Source organism: Phascolarctos cinereus, unplaced genomic scaffold (assembly GCF_003287225.1).
Source record: "Phascolarctos cinereus isolate Bilbo 61053 unplaced genomic scaffold, phaCin_HiC Scaffold_2;HRSCAF=192, whole genome shotgun sequence".
In the NCBI taxonomy this organism is placed as follows: Eukaryota; Metazoa; Chordata; class Mammalia; order Diprotodontia; family Phascolarctidae; genus Phascolarctos; species Phascolarctos cinereus.
Window position 1 is genome coordinate 354,212,743 of NW_027555625.1, and position 19,913 is coordinate 354,232,655.

Here is a 19,913-nt window from a genome sequence, read left to right on the forward strand (position 1 = left end):
AAACTGAGGGATGGGAGAAACCAGAGAGAAGACAACAGAAGACTGGCCCACAAGGTCATGCAGCAATTCAGGGACAGAGTTAAGACTAGAAAAATCACAGGAATGAGAAACTGCCACTGCCAATATCCTTGAGGATTTTCAAAGCACTTTCCACACAACGATCCTATGAGGCAGGTAGTGCTAATGTAATCGTAGCTATCCTACAGCTGAGGAAACTGGTGAATAGCTACCTCAGACCGGTAAAGATACAAAACGAGTAGTTTTCCAAGCCAGAATAGGAAGCGATGCCTCCTCTCTCAAAGTGCTGCGCCTCTCATTCAATAATCCATTTCTCAACTCTGTGCTTTGGCATGGAACAGTCCTCCTAGCCTAGAACACACTCCTCACCTCCAACCCCTTCTGCTTAATAGAATCCCTAGCTCACTTCAAAACTCAAACAGCAACTCTTACACAAAGCCTTTGCTGATTTATCCCAGTTGCTAATAATGCTTTCCCTTGAAGACTGTGCCTGTTGCATTCTTAATCATAAGAACTAGAGGGGGCCTCATCTAGTTCAACTATTCCACAAAGGAAGAAACTGAAGTTCAGGAAAGAATTAGATAGATTTGCCCAAATTAACAGAGGTGAGGACCCATAGCTTAGAATCCCTAACTCTAGCATTCGGTGCTTCAGGCTACAATGCCATTGAATTAGACCCACTCACATCCTGAGAAAACACACACACCTGCAGCTGAGGCCTACTCCCCTCCATGCCATTCTGCTCTATCTTCTGACCCCGCACCATCTATTCTCTATATCTGGTATCCCGCCTCCCTCCTTCAGAAACAACCTTGCCCTCCTGTTAAACCTCATCTCTTTAGTCTTTCTCCATCCTGTCCAGAATATAGATGAGAGTCAGCATAGTATCAAAAAAGAAATCGCACTGGGTTGGGAGTCTGTATCATAGTTGTGGTCCTTACTCCCAGAGTACTTTGTTTTATACCATTAATGCATATCACATACATATATCATATATGCATGATAGATATCCTTCTGCTTGACTGTGGACTCCATGAGAGTAGAGATGGTGTCTTATTTAAACTGTGTATCCAATATAGTATCTAGATATGCTATGTATACAACAGATGCTTACTACTGGGTGACTCCATCAATCCATCTCTGAATGGCTCACTTCTCCTAGCAAAATACATTCTCCACACCAACAAGAATGAGGAATCTCCAGAAAATTTAAGAAATTTTAATGTTTTTTCTTTTTTTGGTATCTTTTGTTTCTACATCACCTTCATTTTCAAATAAATCCTGCCCTAATCATTAAGGAAGAGAAAGGAAGGAAGGAAGGAAGGAAGGAAGGAAGGAAGGAAGGAAGGAAGGAAGGAAGGAAGCAAGGAAGGAAGGAAGAAGGAAGGAAGGAAAGAGAAAAAGTCAGCACAGCAAAACTATCACATCCACAATTCTGAAAGGATATGCAACATTCCACGCTCATAGTCTCCCATCTGTAAAAAGCGGGGAGAAAGAGAGCGATCTTCTCAACACCTTTCTATGTCGAAACTCATTCATTATAATTATATAATATTTTAAAAGGGTTTTTTTGTTCTTCCTATTTATATTGTGGTTGTCATTATGTATATTGTTTTCCTGTCTTTGTTTATTTCTCTCTGCATCTTTTCATATAAGTCTCCCCATTCTTCTCTAATTTAGTTGTTTTTGTACAGAACACTAATATTCCATTACATTCTCATCTCAAAATTTGTTTATCCATTTCCCATTCAATGGGCCCCTACTTTATTTCCAATTCTTTGAGACTGGAAGAAGTGATACTTTGATACTTTGACAGAAAGTAATTCCTCAAGGCCTTCTCTGCCTAGAAGTGGGATTTCTAGGTCAAAGGGTATGGATATTTTAGTCACTTTGAATACCTTTTTAAAGTCAGTTGACATGAAGGGCTGAAATCCCATCCATAGGAGTACCAGCTCACTACAGATGCTGCCAAAAGTCCCTAGGCATGAAAGGAGGCTTTAAAATGGAAAATTAACTTGGTACTAGGAAATTGGCTCTGGGACTCATCGCTGCTTCCACTGGCTGATAATTCAAAAGCATCCAGGTTTTGATTTTATCATCATGATGTCCCCAACCCTCTCTACCACGAGCTTGGCACAAGGCTCTGGCAGCTAGCTACCAGGCATTTCGGGCACCTTCAGTGAACAATGGCCAGAGCTATCCCATGATAATACACACACCAAACTCCATTCTGAGCTTCCGGCTGCTAATTGGGGGATCGGATGCACAGGACGAGAATCTATTAGTCATTTAGTGGTTGTCCTAATATTGTTCTCTGGCTCAGTGGCACTTTCATTAGCCCAGCATAGAGAGGATGGTCTCATCATATGCTCAGTCACAGTACAATCAGGACTGGGAGCCCCTAAGTCGGCCCCCTCCTCCCTGCACCATCCCTAACGTTGATAAGGTGTCTCTGCTCTCAGCAGAACCTCGGCTATGGGCAATAATTCATGGCCAATCTAATGACCCAGTGCTTATCGGGGCCCACGCAGGGCTGCTAATAGGAGAGTGACCTCTAGTTTATATGTGCCATTACTGTTCATTAGTGATAATTACATTCTTTTAATCCACAATGCACATACATGCAGACAGGGAAAGCAGGATTCACTGCTCAGACCCTGCAAGGAAAGGGACATTTGAAAGCAACTCCAACAAATGCACAAAGGACGATGGAAAACTGAAAAGTCCTCTGGTCAAAAGGAAGCCTACAAGGTCATTTCATTCATGCCTCTGCCTTCATTTAGCATTACATTTATTATTACTGATAATAATATCAACAGTGTTCAAAACAGAAATGATATTTCTAGATTCTAGATTTATAGTTTACAAAAATGCCTTCCTTACATCAGGCCTGGAAGGTAGCCCTGGATTTGGTGCCCTGGGACCTGGATTCGAGTCCCAGCCCTGATAATAGCCATGTGAATATGAGACAGTTACTTCCTCTGAACCTCAACCTATAAAATGAGGACCTATTTCATGGAGTTATTGTGAAGAAAAGGCTTTGTAAACCTCCAAAGCATTCTAGAAACATAGAGCTTTTGTTAACAATTATTACTATCATGACCTCCATCTGACAGGTGAGGAAACTGAGACCTAGAGAGACAAATGACTGGCAGATGGTCACATGGCTAGTGTTACAACTCGGACACAAGCCCAGGTCTCTTGACTCCCAACGCAGTGCTATTTCTACTTTGATACCATGCTGCCTCTCAATTACCTATATACTCTGGACAGAACGAACAAAGACTAAACAGAAGAAATTTAACCGACTAATGTAAAGTTCTTATCCTTCCCACAAGGATAAGATGGAGCCCTAACTTGATGGTAGCTTATGAAAAAAAAAAAACACCACAGGTTTTGTTTGACCACAAACTAAACATGAGTCCACAATGCAATTCAGTTTTTCAAAAAGCTCATTGGAATTTAGAGAAGGGAGAGGCAATGTGGCAAAAGAGTTGGAGTCAGGAAAACCTAGGTTCAGATCCTGACACTCACTAGCTGTATGACCTCTCTCAGCCTCAGTTTCTTCATCTGTAAAATAAAAGGGTTGTACTCAGCCTCTATGGTCCCTTCCAGCTCAAATCTATGACTGTCTGAGAGTCCCCGTACTTTGAGCTGATCGGACACCGTCTAGAGAACTGTCCATCTATAGGTTCAGTTTTGATTCAGTCTCCTGGGAAAGAAAATTCAACTCCTCCCCTTAGAGATACATTCCAGTGCCTCAACAGCATTACAGCTGAGAAGTTTCCTCTCGTGTCTAAACTAAATCCACCCCACGGTGGCATAAGTAGGCTCCCTATCTGCCCATCCTCAGTGAGAAGATAGAACCGAGAACCTACAACATCCCCTCCATCAACACAGTTCCAAGAAGAAGCTGCATTAGACTCGACTTCATCATACCCTCAGGAACCCCAGCATCCTACCACATCACATCAGCCTTGGTACTCACACCTCACCACTATCCCCTACTCCTGGGTCTCCTCTGAATGGCGGATGGCAAGGAGAGGTCCTCCCAAAACTTCCATTTAAGGAGTGTGCCAGGACCAGCCATCTCTCGGTTTTAGGGGGAGAAAGCAATCAGGGTTAAGTGACTTGTCCAGAATCACACAGCTAGTAAGTGTCTGAGGCTGTAATTGAAATCGGGTCCTCCTGATAGACCATTGCCCAATGACCTATCCACTGTACCACCTCACTGCCCCCAGCCATCTCTTCATTTCCCACCCCAGCTGTACTCCTTCGGACTTTTCATCATTCCCCACCCCCACTCCATGCCAGGTACTTCTCCTCTTCCCTCTCCCTTTGCAGCTCCCTTTTGTATATTGTCTTCCCCTAATTGATTTGTAAACTCTTTGCAAGAAGGGACTATCTTCTTCACATTTGTATCCCCAGGCCACAAAGTGGGCTCTTAATAAATATGGGCTAACTGGCTGATTGAGTCAGGATAATTGGGCTGAAATTCTGGTGCTGACACATACTAGCTTTGGGAACTGAGGGCAAATTTAACCAAATCACACAAACTTCAAAAATCATCCACTCCAACCCCTGACCCCAGCAAGAATCCCCACCCCTCCTTCCCCCCCACCCACAAGTGTTCATCTAGCCTTTACTTGAAAACCTCCACAGCCCGGAAATTCATTGCCCTCAGGGTAACTCTGTCCACTTTTGGACAGCATTAATTATGAAGAAGATTTTCTTTGTATCAAGTTGAAACTTGCCTCCCCTTTGCCCTCTGTCTTGGGGACAGGCAGAACAAGCCTAACCCTTCTAAGACAGCCCTTCAAATAAATAGCTAAAGACAGCTTTCACACCCTTCCTCACCTCTCATAAGTCTTCTCTCCTGCAGGCTAAGCATCCCCAGTTCTTTTAACCCATCCTTACATGGCATTGCCTAAACTCACCTCCATCCTGGTCAGTGACCTCTGGACACCATGAAGTTTATCAATAAGACTCACAAAATGTAGTGGTCAGAAGTAAATACACACTCCACATATAATCTGACCAAGGAAGGGGACAGTAGGGACTTATCTCTTTTCTCGTTCTAGATACCGTGCATCCAATAATTCAGCCTGAGCTCCTATTTGTTTTGTTAGCAACCTCTTTGAGGCTCTGTTTTACCAGCTATAAAATGGGGAAAGTAATCCTTGCACTACCCACCTCCTAAGGTTATTATGGGAAGATGGCTTTATAAACAACAAAGACCCATGCAAATGTGAGATGTCATTATCATGGCCCATAACAAAAGGGGCTCCTAGCAAGAGACTCCCCATAGTCTGTCCCAAAAAAAGACCGACACACATAAGCAGCTATGGAAAGTGGGGGAAAAGAAAATTTACCTTATGAAGAAGGAAGCTGCAGCAGAAGTACCTGTGGAGACTCCCCCCGGTGCCACCAGACTCTGTGAAGTACCAGGGGGACAACATCCGGGCTGGTCACAGCGTTGCTGCCCGGGGGCCCCTTGGCCACGGGGCCCATCCTTCCCCTGTTCGGTAGCTGCTTCTGCCTGGGGCGCAGGGAGAAAGAAAGGGAAGAAGGGCCATTAGTCTATAGAATAAGATACAAAGTTCTTGTCTGGTGAGCCTTCCATAATCTCATTCCAACCATCCTCTTCAGTCCCTTCACATACCCTGTGTTCTAGCCAGACAGCACCACTCTTTGTACCCTGATCTCTTCCAGTCATTTCCATCATCCTCCATGTCTGGAAAGTTACTCCTTCCTCATCTCTTCCTACCAGAATCCTTCTGCTACCTACAGGAAACCTTCTTTGAATACATAAGCTGAAAGGAATTACATTTTTAATTCTAGAGCACTTTACCTGTATAGTTCTTATTCCCACCAAACTCTCTTGGAACATATTTTTCTATATGTGTGTGTAACCCCACCCCAATTAGACTGTAAACTACTTAAGGAATTATGTTTTTCACCTCTGCACACCTAGGACCCAGAATACTGCATATTGCAAGTCCTTAAATATATTTTGTTTGAATCAACTTGCACTTTGCCTAGGATAAACAGAGACACATAATTCACAAAAGACACATAATTCTACAACCTAGTGTTGGCAAAGCAAGAAGCATGGAAGGCAGAACGGTACATGCTGCAGCATGAAGACAGCCAGGGCTGGAGATCAGAGGTTCCCTCATGCTCCCTTCTCTGGGAGACCCTCTCTCTCCACGATGCACAGGGAAGATGAGGCAGCTCATGGAGCATGGAGATGAGGTACCTGCATCTGGCTCCTTTGTGTTCCAAGCTCTGCGTTCTCAATGGCTGGTCATCCAGGCCACCACTCTGCTGGGAGAGAGCTAACCAAACAGAAGTAGCCTCCTCCCCATTCTGCGGCAGCTGCCCCAAAAAACCCAACGCACAGCCTTTCAGGCTAGAGAGGAGAGTAAAGATCTTAAACTTTCAAAATGTTGCCTATTTTTGTAGAGCCCCAAGAGACAACTCCTACATGACACATGTTTGACCTGTGCCCCAAATTTTACATTCGTAATATATGGCCTTCTATTGTGACTTGCGTTTTCATATGGATATGTCTTGTCTCCCCAGCCAGACTGAAGGGATCATGACTTATACCTCCTGGTGTCCCATACGGTCCCTGGGACATAGTAACCAGATGATAAAATTTCTGAGGCTCTCTATTGCCAAAGTTGGTAGAACAAATTCGGGGCTTGGGATCAGAAGACCCAAATTCAGGCTTTACTTCTGACACTTACTAGCTGGGTGACCAAGAGGAAACCACAACCTCTTTGACCTTGTTTCCTCATTTGCAAAATGGGCATAATTATATACTGCCTACCAAAGTTGTTGTAAAGAAAATGCTTTGTCTACAGAACAAATTGAACTATTCTTTGTCCCCGAAACAAACCATATATTTTCAGTCTACATGCCTTTTTTCTCATAATGTTCCCTATGTCTAGAATGTTTTCCCTTTTTGCCTATTGGAACTCATCCTTTAGAGCCCAAATCGAAAGATGTCACTCTAGGGAAGATTTCTCTGACCTGCTACTTTGTTAACAATCTCCCCCCTCAGACTTAAAATGGTACTTTGTTTTAAACCTCTTTAATCATAATTATGATATAATGGTCTGTATGCCCCCTCCCTCTGTGTTAGGGAGACAATGGTCAAATTGAGGCTAAGATAAGCTCTGTCCTGAGAACATGTAGGGAATTAGCAGTCACTTGGGAAAAGTTGTTAAAAGTGTTTATTCCCTGATTTAATTCCCCATTTTGACTGCTTCCTTTCACTAAATGTCTTTACTTTGAGTTCAGAGTCATCTGGTTTGATCTGGTAAAATCAACACTGGTGGGGGCTCATGAGTATAGATCTGAATAGCTAATCCCTAATAGTACCATGTTGCTTATTCTGCTCTTATGACTCCCAATCCAGTGCTCCTTTGACTTCTGAATGACTATGTGTTCTGTGGATTTTCCTTCCTGATTCTAAAGTATCTATCAATGGGTAGGTTGATTGGCTTGAATAATATGACTACCTATGTTTCTTCATTCAAGTCATCACCTAAAATTCACTGCCTGGAAAGAGCCACAAGATTTCCCAGCCCCCTAACTCTTTCTGGATAAAGTCACCAGAAATTTAAGCAACCCCATATCAACTACAGGTTCCAAGTTCCTAGCCCAAGAAACCCCAACCCTCTGAGCAGTGAGGCTGTCCATCCCAGAACACAAAAGGGTGTAATTAGAGGAGACACCACAATAAATATTTGTCAGAGCTTTAATTGTGCCATGTATGATAATATATGATGTTCCCATCACCTGAAATACTACTCTGACATTTCCCACTAATTAGCTAAAATAAATTTCAGAAAGGGAGACAGTCTTGTAATGAAGGACAGAAGCAATTACACGCTCCCCGGGATGCCTGCAAACTTTAAATCCCAGTACACTGTATATCACTTTTTATACCTGCCTTTCCCAGGGACAGACCATGGAGGTCCTCCGCACTTGCCTGCTTTTCACGAAGTTCCTTTGTTACACAGAACTTAATGGACCCCAACTTGAGGGCATAGGAGTAGGAAGCCTGCTGTCTGATAGAGGTGCAACCTGTCACGCAGTCCACATTATACATTTGACCAAATTTATCTCCTTTATATCACTACCTTGTGCAAAAAAAAAAAAGTCAAGTAATACCCACCCCTTCATTGCCTACTTACTGAGTCATAGAATAACAGAATTAGAAGAAACTTTATCTCAGAACACAGAATTATTTGCAACATAAGGTACATACTACAGATATTATTATGACCATTTAATAAATCACAGGACACATTTTTCTGGTTTCTCTGTAGGAGGATTGTCTCCCTAGCCAGACTGGGAGCTCCCTGAAGGCAGAGCCTGAGTCTTTACTTCTGCCTCACCTCACTCCCGACAGAATCAAGAAGAGGGCTGTCTGCTAGGCTTGGAGGTTCAGGATAAAGTTGCAGAACTCAACAGGCCAATGAAGACCAATCTGCTGTTCTCCATCTAGCTAGATGCCCCCTTACCCGGCCCATCCTCCCCTCCCAAGCACTGAGCACCCAGGACCTCTAGTTGGAGATGGAAGACATAGGGAATCCTGGCTCCTGAGCAGTACTGAGTATGTGCATCTGCCATCATGGCTGTTCAGTGGAGAGAAGCTGGACCTTCCAATCTAAGCACATGGCAGCTGGCGCAGGTTGCCAGCTTCATCCACTTTCTTGCCCAGCCAGATGTGTCTTGTTTTCCTGGACGTGCTCCAGTCCCTGGACACTGACTTGTCTCTTCCGGTCCACAAAGCTCTTCTGCAGCCACTGCAGGAATTTCTCTGCTCCATCTAATGGACTACCGACAGCCAAACCCTGCACAAAAACTGGACTGGGGGGTGCAGAAGAAGCAAGGCGGGAGGAGAGAGACCCAGAGCAGGGGGAGTCAGGAGGAAGGAAAGGCGAGGGGAGAAGGGACAGGGGAAGTCTTGCAGGGAGCTGGGATGGGGACGAGGGGATGAGACAGGAAATGGAAAGGTTTCTAAAAACAAAAAACTGAGAGCAGCTTCACAAAGGAGCAACTTAAGGAAAAGTATGAAGAGAAGGGAAAAAATAAATAAGATTTCTTTTTTTTCCATACAACATGATTTATTTGGATAGTTTCCACTCTAATGTTGGTCATAATAATTCAGTTCCAAGCAGCTAGCATTTATCAAGAACCTGCCGTGTGCTAGTCAACTGAGAATACAAAGAAAACCCAAACCGCCCCTGCCCTCAAGGGATTTGCATTCTACTGGAGAATTTGAATCTCCTCTCCCATTGAAGTAGTTAGGCCCTCCACAAGTAACCTTAGCAGAGAGTTTTCATATTTGGTTTGGGGTTTTTGGGGCAGGACCAAAAAAAAGTCAATACGCAGCACGCAGCTCCCTGGGAATGAACTTTTCCACTTTTTACTAGGCTGGTCCTCAGACCACAGAATCCATCATCAGGCCTGGCAGAGCCTGACAGAGTTTATGCTTCATTGGCAAAGCCTTTGAGATTCCAGTATCACCCTAATGATTTCATGAAGGCACCAAAATTACCTCAGATTAATTGTGTGTGTGTGTGTGTGTGTGTGTGTGTGTGTGTGTGTGTGAGATACATTTTATCTCTCCCTATAGAATGCAAGCTCTTTGGATACAGGACTATCTCATGTTCATCTTTATACTCTCAGGGTCTAGCTCAGTGCCTGGCATATAGTAGAAGCTTAATAAATACTTACTGATGGATTAATAGAACAGGAATAACTCACACTCATATAGTGCTTTAAGGTTTACAAAGTGCTCTCTTCCCAACGATCCTATATGTAACTATTTTAAGTCTTTTTAGAGGATGTTGGGGAACATCAGGCATGGAACTTCCAGTACAGCAACTCCTTGCACCAATGCCGATTAACTTATAGTCTCAGAAAGTCTCCTAGGGTACTAAGAGCTTAGATGACTTACCCATGGTCACACAGTGAGTATGTGTCACAGCCTGGACCTTAATTCCGGTTTTCTTTTGACTCCAAGGTCAGTCCTCTTTTCACTATGCAGAGCCTTCTCTTTTTAAGTATTATCTCCATTTTACACATAAAGAAAGTGAAACTCAGAGGGGGAAAATTATTCATCCATGAGCGCACAGCTTAGAAAGTGTCCATGCTCAGATTCTAAACCAAGTCTCCCCTTTGAAATCTAAAGGTCTTCCGACCATCCAACATCCCTTCTCAAAATGTAGTGATTTCTTTTCTCTTTTTCACTCTCCAAGCCCCAGCCAATTGTAAGGGAATCAAAGCTGAGGCCATTCCCCATCAAAAAATAAGTCTGTTCAGCTTAGTGTAACTGGCACAAAATCCCAAGAAATCCTATTGCCAACGTCTGAGTCAGGCTACAGCCTTCTCACCTGCCTCTGTTAATGGCAGCAGGTGGCATGGGCATGTTCAATAAACCCTCCTTCCCTCCAAGGCTGAAACAGACCCCCTCCTGGCCTGGCCAGTGTCACATAAAGGGAGCAGGCTGTCCAGCAGAAGAGAACCACATCTGGGATCTACCCAGCAGGACTTCCGCAGGGGCTCATAAGAAGGAAACTAGGCAGTTTATAACTCAGATTCACCACAGCCCACATTTTATAGCCAGAAGCTATGGAATTGGAATTGGAATAAGAATCACCTCCAATCAGTTTCACCTTGGCTTTGGCACAGACCCCAAGAAGAAAGCTGCCCTCAGAAACAACAGGAAGCTTTGAAGTCTCAAATACTAGCTCCACAAACATCCTTTGAGATCACAGACTTTAGAGTTGGACCATGGAGGTGAATCTCTTCTCCTCTCTCAGCCTCGATTTCATCATCCGTAAAATGGGGATAATACTACTGCTTTAGTAGTTTACAAGATTAAATGAGATCATCTACATAAAATGCTTTGCAAACAGGGGATCCCAAAAGTCTTAGGGCCAGTTTAAGCCTTGATATCTTAATAAAAGCTACATAAATAACAAATACTATTTTTATAAATGTCATAACATTATCATTATTATTATTATTATTGTCAAATTCAACCTATTAGTCTCTCAGATAAGGAGACTGAAGCCCAAAGAGTCTGTGTCTTGTCCCAAGATCACTCAGATGGTAAAAAGGAGAGCTGCTAACCAAACGCAGGACTCAGGTGAGACAGTGTAGTACAACAGAAAGAGTATTGGATTCAGAGTAAGAGAACTCAGCTTCAAACCCTAGTTTTGCCATTTACTAGCTGTGTGACCTTGGGCAAGTCATTTTAACCTTGCTGGTCCTCAGTTTCCTAACATTCAAAAGTAGAGGGTAAGGTGGAATAAATGACCACTAAGGCCCCTTCCACTTCTGAATTTTTTATTCTGACTCCAAATCCAGAGTTTTCTACCTTTTTCTCTTCCACATTATATTGCTTTTAACCTCATTTCTTCAAAAGAACCATAGTTTAATTTCCATGATCATGCCCTCTTAACAGTGTGGTTTGAGATGCCTCTCCCCTATTTTTGACTGATTAATTGATTGAGGCAATTGGAGTTAAGGGACTTGTCCAGGATCACATACCTAGCGTCTGAGGTCATATGTGAACTTAGGTCCTCCTGAGTGCTCTACTGCGCCACCTAGCTTCCCCTCTCCCCTATTTTTTAGAAGATGGCTTTCATGAATGGTTGTGGCCAGAAACGTTCATCACTGGTGGCTGACCCCCTTAGTGATTAGGTTCTGCACATTTAGCTAGGCTGGTCCAAAGACAACAGACAAACTGCCTGTCCCTAGACCCACGACGGAAGCTGCTCTGGCCTGGTTGTACCTCCCAGTGCTTAAATTCCACTGACATAGCTTGGCTGCCTCCCATAATGAGAGATCCCAGGACAAGATCATTGGAGGCACTGGGGAGCACTGAGGTGCAGAGAAGGAAAAGGATCTCTCCAAGATAAAAGGCAAGGAGGATTCCTGGTCTCCAAATCCAAGCCCAGTAATTCTTCTCCTCTACCACCCTACTCCTTATAGAAATGCCTCATTGCTCCAAAATGAGGGAATGTTTCTTTTAAAAAGAAATTATATCATTATGCTTGAAACTAGGAATCAGAAACTATGCACAAGAATCTAATAAAATGGTCAAACATTCATAAAAGCATAGAATTGTTTAGATATGAAGTCAATAATGTCACATGGAGTGAAGCTAAACTCAGAAATGAATTACATTCACTGACTGATGTTAATGGAATCATCTCCCCTAAGGACCTACATTTCTATAACCTATTTGCTCATCATGGTCACTTGCCAGTCAAATGCATTTGACATCATAAAACACCATATACCTTACTCAGAATAGTTGGGACTTCCAAAGAATCATCTAGTATGAAGGTATTCCACATAAGTAAATTTCCAGAGAACTGAATCTATTATTTCTAACTTTAATCATTTGAGATGAAAATCTTTCCAGAATAAACCACACAAATAGAGGATGCTGAATATCACTTAACCATTCCTTGACAGCTCAAAGACTTGTTCGTTCAGTCGTATCCAACTCTTTGTGACCCCATTTGGGGTTTTCTTGGCAGAGATACTGAAGAGGTTTGCCATTTACTCCTCCAACTCACTCTACAGAAGAGGAAACTGAGGCAAACAGGGGTAAGTGACTTGTCTGGGGTCACACAGCTAGTAAGTGTCTGAGGCCAGATTTGAACGCAGGTTGATGAATCTTCCTGACCATAGCCCCAGCACTCTATCCACTGCCCCACCTAACTGTTCCCCCCCACCAAAAGTTGTTGAAAGGTAAATGGAACAGTGGAAAAAGATCTAGATTTAGACACACAAGTTTTCATTTTAAATCCCAGCTCTGCTACTTATCAAGTGGACAAGTCACTTCCTCTCTTTTTCCCGTTTGTAAAATTGGGGAGGGAGGAGGTCTCTAAGTGCTTTTATCATTATAAGTATCAGTTATTATACTGAGCTGTAAAACAGGAAAGCCCTTAAGGCCCTGTGGGGTTCATGGGACTATTTACTCCTACACTGAATTTCCCTAGGTGGTGATGCTTCCTGAGCTTTTAGATATATATAGATAGATAGATAGATACATACATATATATAGTACTTTTGTCTCCTCTTTCACTATCAAGCTATTAACTGTCACTTTCTGCTGCCCTCAATTTACCTACCAGTAACAGCCTCACTCACTCCCAAGTTGTCTCAAGGTTGGAAAACAAACCTCTAAGCTAGCTAGAATCTTATGATGGAAAATCAGATTCAATAGGCTTTAAGAAAGGACCTGAGAGCTCTCCAAAGCACAAAGTACAGGACCTTTAGGGCAGGTAGGTGGTTCAGTGGATAGAGTGTCAGGCTTGGAATCAGGAAGACCTGAGCTCAAAGCCAGGCTCAGCCACTTACTAGCTGTGTGCCCCCAGACAAGTCACTTCATCCTGTTTGCCTCAGTTTCCTCATCTGTAAAATAAGCTGGAGAAGGAAATGGCAAACTGCTCCTGTATTTTTGGCAAGAAAACGCCAAATGGAGTCACAAAGAGTAGAACACAACCAAATAACATAGGAACTTTATGATCTCAGATTCTTCTTTTGTTTCGTTCTGGGACTCTCAGATAGCTCTGACAGTTAAGATTACTAAGCAAATGTCTCCTGGCTAAGTAGTTTGTTACTACATTTGCTTTTGGGTCATTCCAACTATTTTCTCAGTTGGAACAGGAAGGAACTGAAAAAAAAGCACATTTCCTTCAAGGTCCTAGGCCAGCAGGGAAGAGTGTATTCTCAAAGATCCATATTATGTGCCATTAGTGTCTTGTGAGCTTTTAGCTGGATAATCACTAACATTTAGTAGGTCCCTGGCCCAGCCTATCTTCGGCTGATAGACAACAGCCCTCTGAAGATTCTTGAAATACCCTAAGCCAAAGCCATTTAGGAAGGAAAATCTTCTGCTTAAAAACAAACTCCACATATGGCATTCCCAAGGCAAAACAGACATGTCTTGGCTGAACCAAGGTTTGTGGTCATCTGTACTATGTCCTATGGCACTGCCTACTCTGGCCCCAAGTTTTGAAGAATCATAGAGTCTTTCGTGGGTCCTATGGGCTCATACATAGAAACAGAAATCAAAACATGTATTAAGCACCGACTGTGTGCCAGGCTCTGTGCTAAGTATTTAGGATATAAAGAAAGACAGTTTCCCTCTCTCAGGGATGTTCCCAGAAGAAATGGGAGGGTTTGGGGGAAGAAATTCTCAAGGGAAACTGGAGGGAGCAAGGAGCCAGAAATTACCACTTACTGAGAAGCCCTCAAGAATGAGGCTGGTTGGGGCAGCTAGGTGCTACAGTAAATAGAGCATGAGCCCTAGAGTCAGGAGGACCTGAGTTCAAATCCAGCCTTTGACACTTACTAGCTATGTGATCTTAGTCACTTAACCCCAACTGCCTCATCAAAAAAAAAAAAAGAGAGAGAATGAGGCTGGTCCATATGAACCCAGATCTGCCCTTCTTGGCCGCAGTTTCCATTTTGTCTCTTTAGAACACAGAACAGCAGAGCTAGGAGGAATCTGAACTACAGAACATACAATGGTGCAAAAAGGGGTCTTAGATATCAATATCACACCTTGTTTAATTCTCTCATTTTCCAGATGATGAAATTGTGGATCAGAAGCAAAATGACCTGCTGAAGATTATTTGCTCAGTTGTTTTTCCATCATGCTCAACTTTCCATGAGCCCATTTGGCATTTTCTTGGCAAAGATACCAGAGTGGTTTGCCATTTCCTTCTCCAGATCATTTTACAGGTGAGGAAACTAAGTCAAACAGGGTTAAGTGACTTGCCCAGGGGCACACAGCTAAGTGTCTGAAGGTGGATTTGAACTCAGGTCTTCCTGACTCCAAGCCAAGCACTCTATCTACTATGCCACCTAGCTGCACTGAAGATTACAGAGCTAATAAATTGCAAGTATAGGGATCTAAATCTAGATCTTCCGACTCTAAGACTAATGTTCTTCTCACAACAGTAATAGGGGGCTGGAATAAACAGTCTCTAAGGGTAATTTCATCTTGGACATTCTAGGATTAGCCATTAGTATGAAAAGTCGGCTGCTGAAGATATTTTAAACATTTTTTTAAACCCACTACATGGCTGTGTGTTACATCTCTTCTCATCTCACATTAGTCATTCCTTAAATCAAAAAAGAAAATGAACTGTTTATCCAGTTGAGGAAACTGAGAGGCTCTCCTTCCCCTGTTATTGCACTGAAGAAAACAGATGTTGGAAACCCACCAGGAAGAATTTCACAAACCAGTGAAAATGGAGTTTTTCACAAGCTGGAACTCTTTAGCCTCCCTCCCTCCAGCTTCCACCTGGTGTCATATAAGACAAGGGACATGAAAGAGGAGGAGAAGATGGGGGGAGGGGACCAACTTTGAGCAATCCCAGACCTTTTTTTTTTTAACAAGGCCCTGCTGGATAGATGATCTCTGTTTGAGGAACACCAGTAGTTTTCTGAGCTGCCCCCGTTGTAAACCTCCCACAGAGACCCCAGGGATGAACACCTGGCCCTCTGGCTGAAACAGCTGCTTCGGCAGCCCCCAAACCCCTCCCAGTCACAAAGTGCACTCCAAGAATATTTCTGTCTCTACAAACTCAGATTCATAGAATGTCAGAGCTGGGGGCTTTAGAATCATAAAACAAAAACAAAAAAAATCGAAGCCGAAAGGGGTCTTAAATCACAGAAGTCAAGTAAAATCAAAACAGCAAGCAGCTAGGTAGCTAGGCCTGGAGTCAGAAGACTTGACTTCAAATCCAGCCTCAGACACTTATTAGCTGTGTGACCCTGGGCAAGTCACTTAACTTCTGTTAACCTTAATTCACTAGAGAAGAAAATGACAAACCACTACAGTATCTTTACCAAGAAAACCCCACAGATAGTATGGTCCACAGGGTCACTAGGAGTCAGACGTGACTGAATGACTGAACTACAACATGTGCCAGGCTCTGAGCTAATCACTAGGGATACATAGAAAGGCAAAGACCCAGTCCCTCCTTTCGAGTACCTCACTATTGAAGGAGGGAAAGAGGAGATGGCATGCAAACACAGCATGCAAACAACTGTACAAACAAGACAGAGGCTGAAGAAGGCATTAACATTAAAAAGAACTGGGAAGGTCTTGCATAAGGTGCAATTTTAGCTGAGAGATGAAGGCAGCCAGGGAAGTCAGAAGGCAGAGGCCAGGAGGGAGAGATGGAATTGGGAAATGGAGTATCTTGTAAAAGGAGCAAAGTCATTGGAGGGGAGTAAAATGTAATTAGACTACAAAGGCAGGAATGGGCCAGGTTTTGAAGGACCTCAAAAGCAAAATAGAGAACATAGAATGTCAGAGCTGGATGGACCCTTAGAATCCTAGAACACAGAATGTCAGAACAGGAAGGGACCTTAGAACATAGAACACGGAATGTCAGAGCTGAAAAGGCCCTTAAAATAGAATGTACTAGCTGAGAGGTGCTTTGGAATCATAGAACATAAAATGTCAGAACAGGAAGAGGCCTTAGAATCCTACAATATGGAATGTCAGAGCAGGAAGGGGCCTTAGAACATAGAACACAGAATTTCAGAGCTGGAAGCAGCCTTAGGATTCATAGACCCTCAGAATTCCTAGAAACTTTCTGGTCCAACTCTTCCTCAAACTCATCCTTCTCTTCTCTCATTCCCAAACTAGCTTAAAGTAGGAGAAATTAAGTCCCTGAAAGAGAAAGGGACCTGTCACAGTGACCCAGATAGTTAGTCATAGAGGATGGAATAGAGCCCAAGTCCCCTCCACCCCAAAAGGATCTAACATTCTTTTCAGGCCACCACACCAAGCCTCTCCCAACATTTTCTCCAGGACTATGTTATGGAAATAGATCCCACAGGCCACTCACTCTTATCCCCAGGCCTTTGCTCAGTCTATTTTCTCCTCTAAACCTCTCTAACTGTTGACATTCTACCACTCTCTGAAGGCCCAGTTCAACAGCCCCTGCCACCCCACTTCAGGAAGCCTTCACAGATGATCCTTCCCAAAGCTGGAGCCCACATCTCCCTCATCTGTTTACATGGTGCATTGTACTACTCTTAAGACATTTGGATACTAATGAGATGAGGCATAACCAAAGAAGGGTTACCAGGAGAGAGAGGGGACTAGAGGTGCACCATCACAGAAGGATTGCTTAGAGACACCAAGGATGTTTAGCTTAGAGAAGAGCAGGGTCAGGAGGAATACAAGAGTATCTGAAGGGTTGTCAGTTGTCAAGTATCTTGAAGGTTTGGGGCAGTTAGTGGCACAGTGCACTGGGCCTGGAGTCAGGAATCCTTGTCTTGTTGAGTTCAGATCTGGCCTCAAACACTAACTGTGTGACCCTGGGCAAGTCACTTAACTGCCTCAGTTTCCTCATCTTTAAAACAAGCTGGAGAAGGAAACAGCAAAGCACTCTGGTATCTTTGCCAAGAAAACCCCCCCAAAAACAGAGTCATGAAGAGTTGGACATGACTGAAACAACTCAAGAATGACAACAACACAAATCTTGAAGGTTGTCTTGGAGAAGTTAGAATTAAGACTTAGAATCAGAAGAAGTGAGCTCCCCCTGCTTAGACCCAGAGTACAGAAACAGGAGTAATTAGGGAAAGGTGGAGGGAGTTGCAGAGTGACATTTCTGACCAAGGTAAGTACAAACTTTCTACAAAAGAGCTGTCCCAAACCGTAAGAAGGAGCCTCTGGACTCCCTCATCACTTCAGTGGGAGGCAGGATGGATTCCGTCCAAGTCCTCCTTCCCAACCTTGAGATCTATCTACGTCACGTCCCTTGGTCTTTCCAGGGCCTTAATTTCTCCTACTTTAAACTAGGTTCAGGGTGGGGGAAGGGAAGGATGGGCTGGAGGAAAGAGTTGGGAAGGTTTCCAAGAACCCTATGGTTCTGTGATTCCAGATTTCACCTCTGATATTTTGTGTATTGTCTATCTGGACGTAATTAGAACGTAATCTCCAGATTGAAGACTTCTCTTTTGAGGGCCAGGAGAAATCCTATTTCCTTGGGGAACAGGCACATTCTTACACACACACACACACACACACACACACACACACACACACACACAGAGTGTCCTTGATCCTTTCTTCTCCACTTAGCAGGATGACGCCCGGGCCAGTCTCTGGACAGCAGAACTATTTGGCCTTTACACAGGGCCAGATATAAAGACTCATCCCACCCCTCTGGTCCAGGGGATGATAAGCAATCAACACCATGGCTGGGCTCTGGAGCAGACAGTCCTTGCCAAGGAAGAAGGGCCTTTCCCCAGTCCACCACCAGGACCAATGCTGCCTAACCCCCAAATAAAGTGGGGGTTACCTAGACTGCTTCAGGTCTAAAGTCTGTGTGCTCCTGTGAAGCACGCACATGCATACACATGCTCTTCCTCCGACTAGCACATAGTAAGTGCTTAATAAATACTTTTTAAGTGTTGAACTAATTGTTCTCCATGAGCAGCTGTGGTCAAAAACATCAATCCCCTGGTAGCCAACTTTGTAACAGAAAGCCTCTCCATACTTAGCCAGATGGGTCCTCAGACAAATACATGCATCCCTTTCATGTCTCAGCCTATACTCCTCAGCCTAATAGCTAGTATTTATGTAGTGCTTGAAGACTTACAGATATTATCTCATTTGATCCTCACAACAACCCTAGGATACCTCCTATTGTGCTATTATTATCCCCACTGTACAGATGAGGAAAATGAGGCAAACCAGGGCTAAATGACTTGCCTAATGTCACTCAGCTAGTAAGTGTCTGAGACCAGAATTGAACTCAGGTCTTCCTGACTCCAGGCCCAGAACTCTATCCACTGCACCATATAGCTGCTATAGTTCAGCTTAGAGGACCCAAGTTCTCCTCCATGAGGTGAGGCATCAGAGGAGAACCTTAGTAGAGGCCCCACACAGTAGGAAGTTAAATATTTGTTGGATGAATGAATAAATTTGGATCTCTCTATTTCCCTGGGCTTCCCATGAAGAAAGGCCCCCAGAACACCAAAGCTATTATCAGAATTAAATGAGATCATGTCTGTACGGTGCTTTGTAACTATAAAGCATGATACATCTGTGAACTACTATTATCCCCCCTTCAACACCTACTAGACGGATGCCCTGGGGCAAATATTTTTTCTTTTTTTTTTCTTTCTTTCTTTCTTTTTTTTTTTTTGGTCCAACCAGACCTATGATTTCACCCAATGCACAGAAACTCCCTCCACCCATGCAGATGACTGACCCATACAGGTGGGCAATCTACAGAAGCTGGCCCTCTATCTACTTCCCCTTGCTGTCTCCCTGGGCAAGGCATTTAGAGGTGGAAGAAACCTTAGAGAAGAGTTAGTCCTGCTGCCTATTTCACAGGTGAGGAGGAGGCCAAGGAGAGGTTAATGACTCAGCTAATTAGTAGGGAGCTAGGGATTCAAATGTAAGTGTTCTTTTCTGTTACGTCAAGTCACACCTATAACTCTGAACCTCAGTTTTCTTCTCTACAAAAAACAGAGATAAGGAGACTTGTATCCCTCTCTCCATGGGAGAAACAGGAATGTGACTCATTCACCAGTGGTCTTAACCCAACCCTGACTTCCCCAAGGAGGGAAGTAGCATATTGGATGATCCACAGTATCATTTTAGGGAATTTTTTTAAAGCAATACTATTATAGTAAGGAAAGCACTTTGTAAATCTTAAATCTTTATTAAAAATGCATGTCACTATTGCACTCACTGTTATCACTACCATTGATTGTTCTTAATAGAAAAGATGAATTTGTCCATTAGGACAAACCACATTGGCGTCTCAATAGCTCCCCTATTTTTAGATATAGATCCTGGACCACAGGTTTTC

At 43.4% G+C, this 19,913-nt stretch overlaps 1 protein-coding gene across 1 annotated transcript in view; it reads right to left on the bottom strand.

Moving 5' to 3' along the window:
• The window catches only part of KIF26A (kinesin family member 26A), a 165,588-nt gene that overhangs the window by 81,053 nt on the left and 64,622 nt on the right, over nucleotides 1-19,913 (bottom strand). Inside the window, 1 exon segment of the mRNA XM_078150387.1 lies at nucleotides 5,391-5,557. Coding sequence (XP_078006513.1) covers nucleotides 5,391-5,557 — 167 coding nt within the window.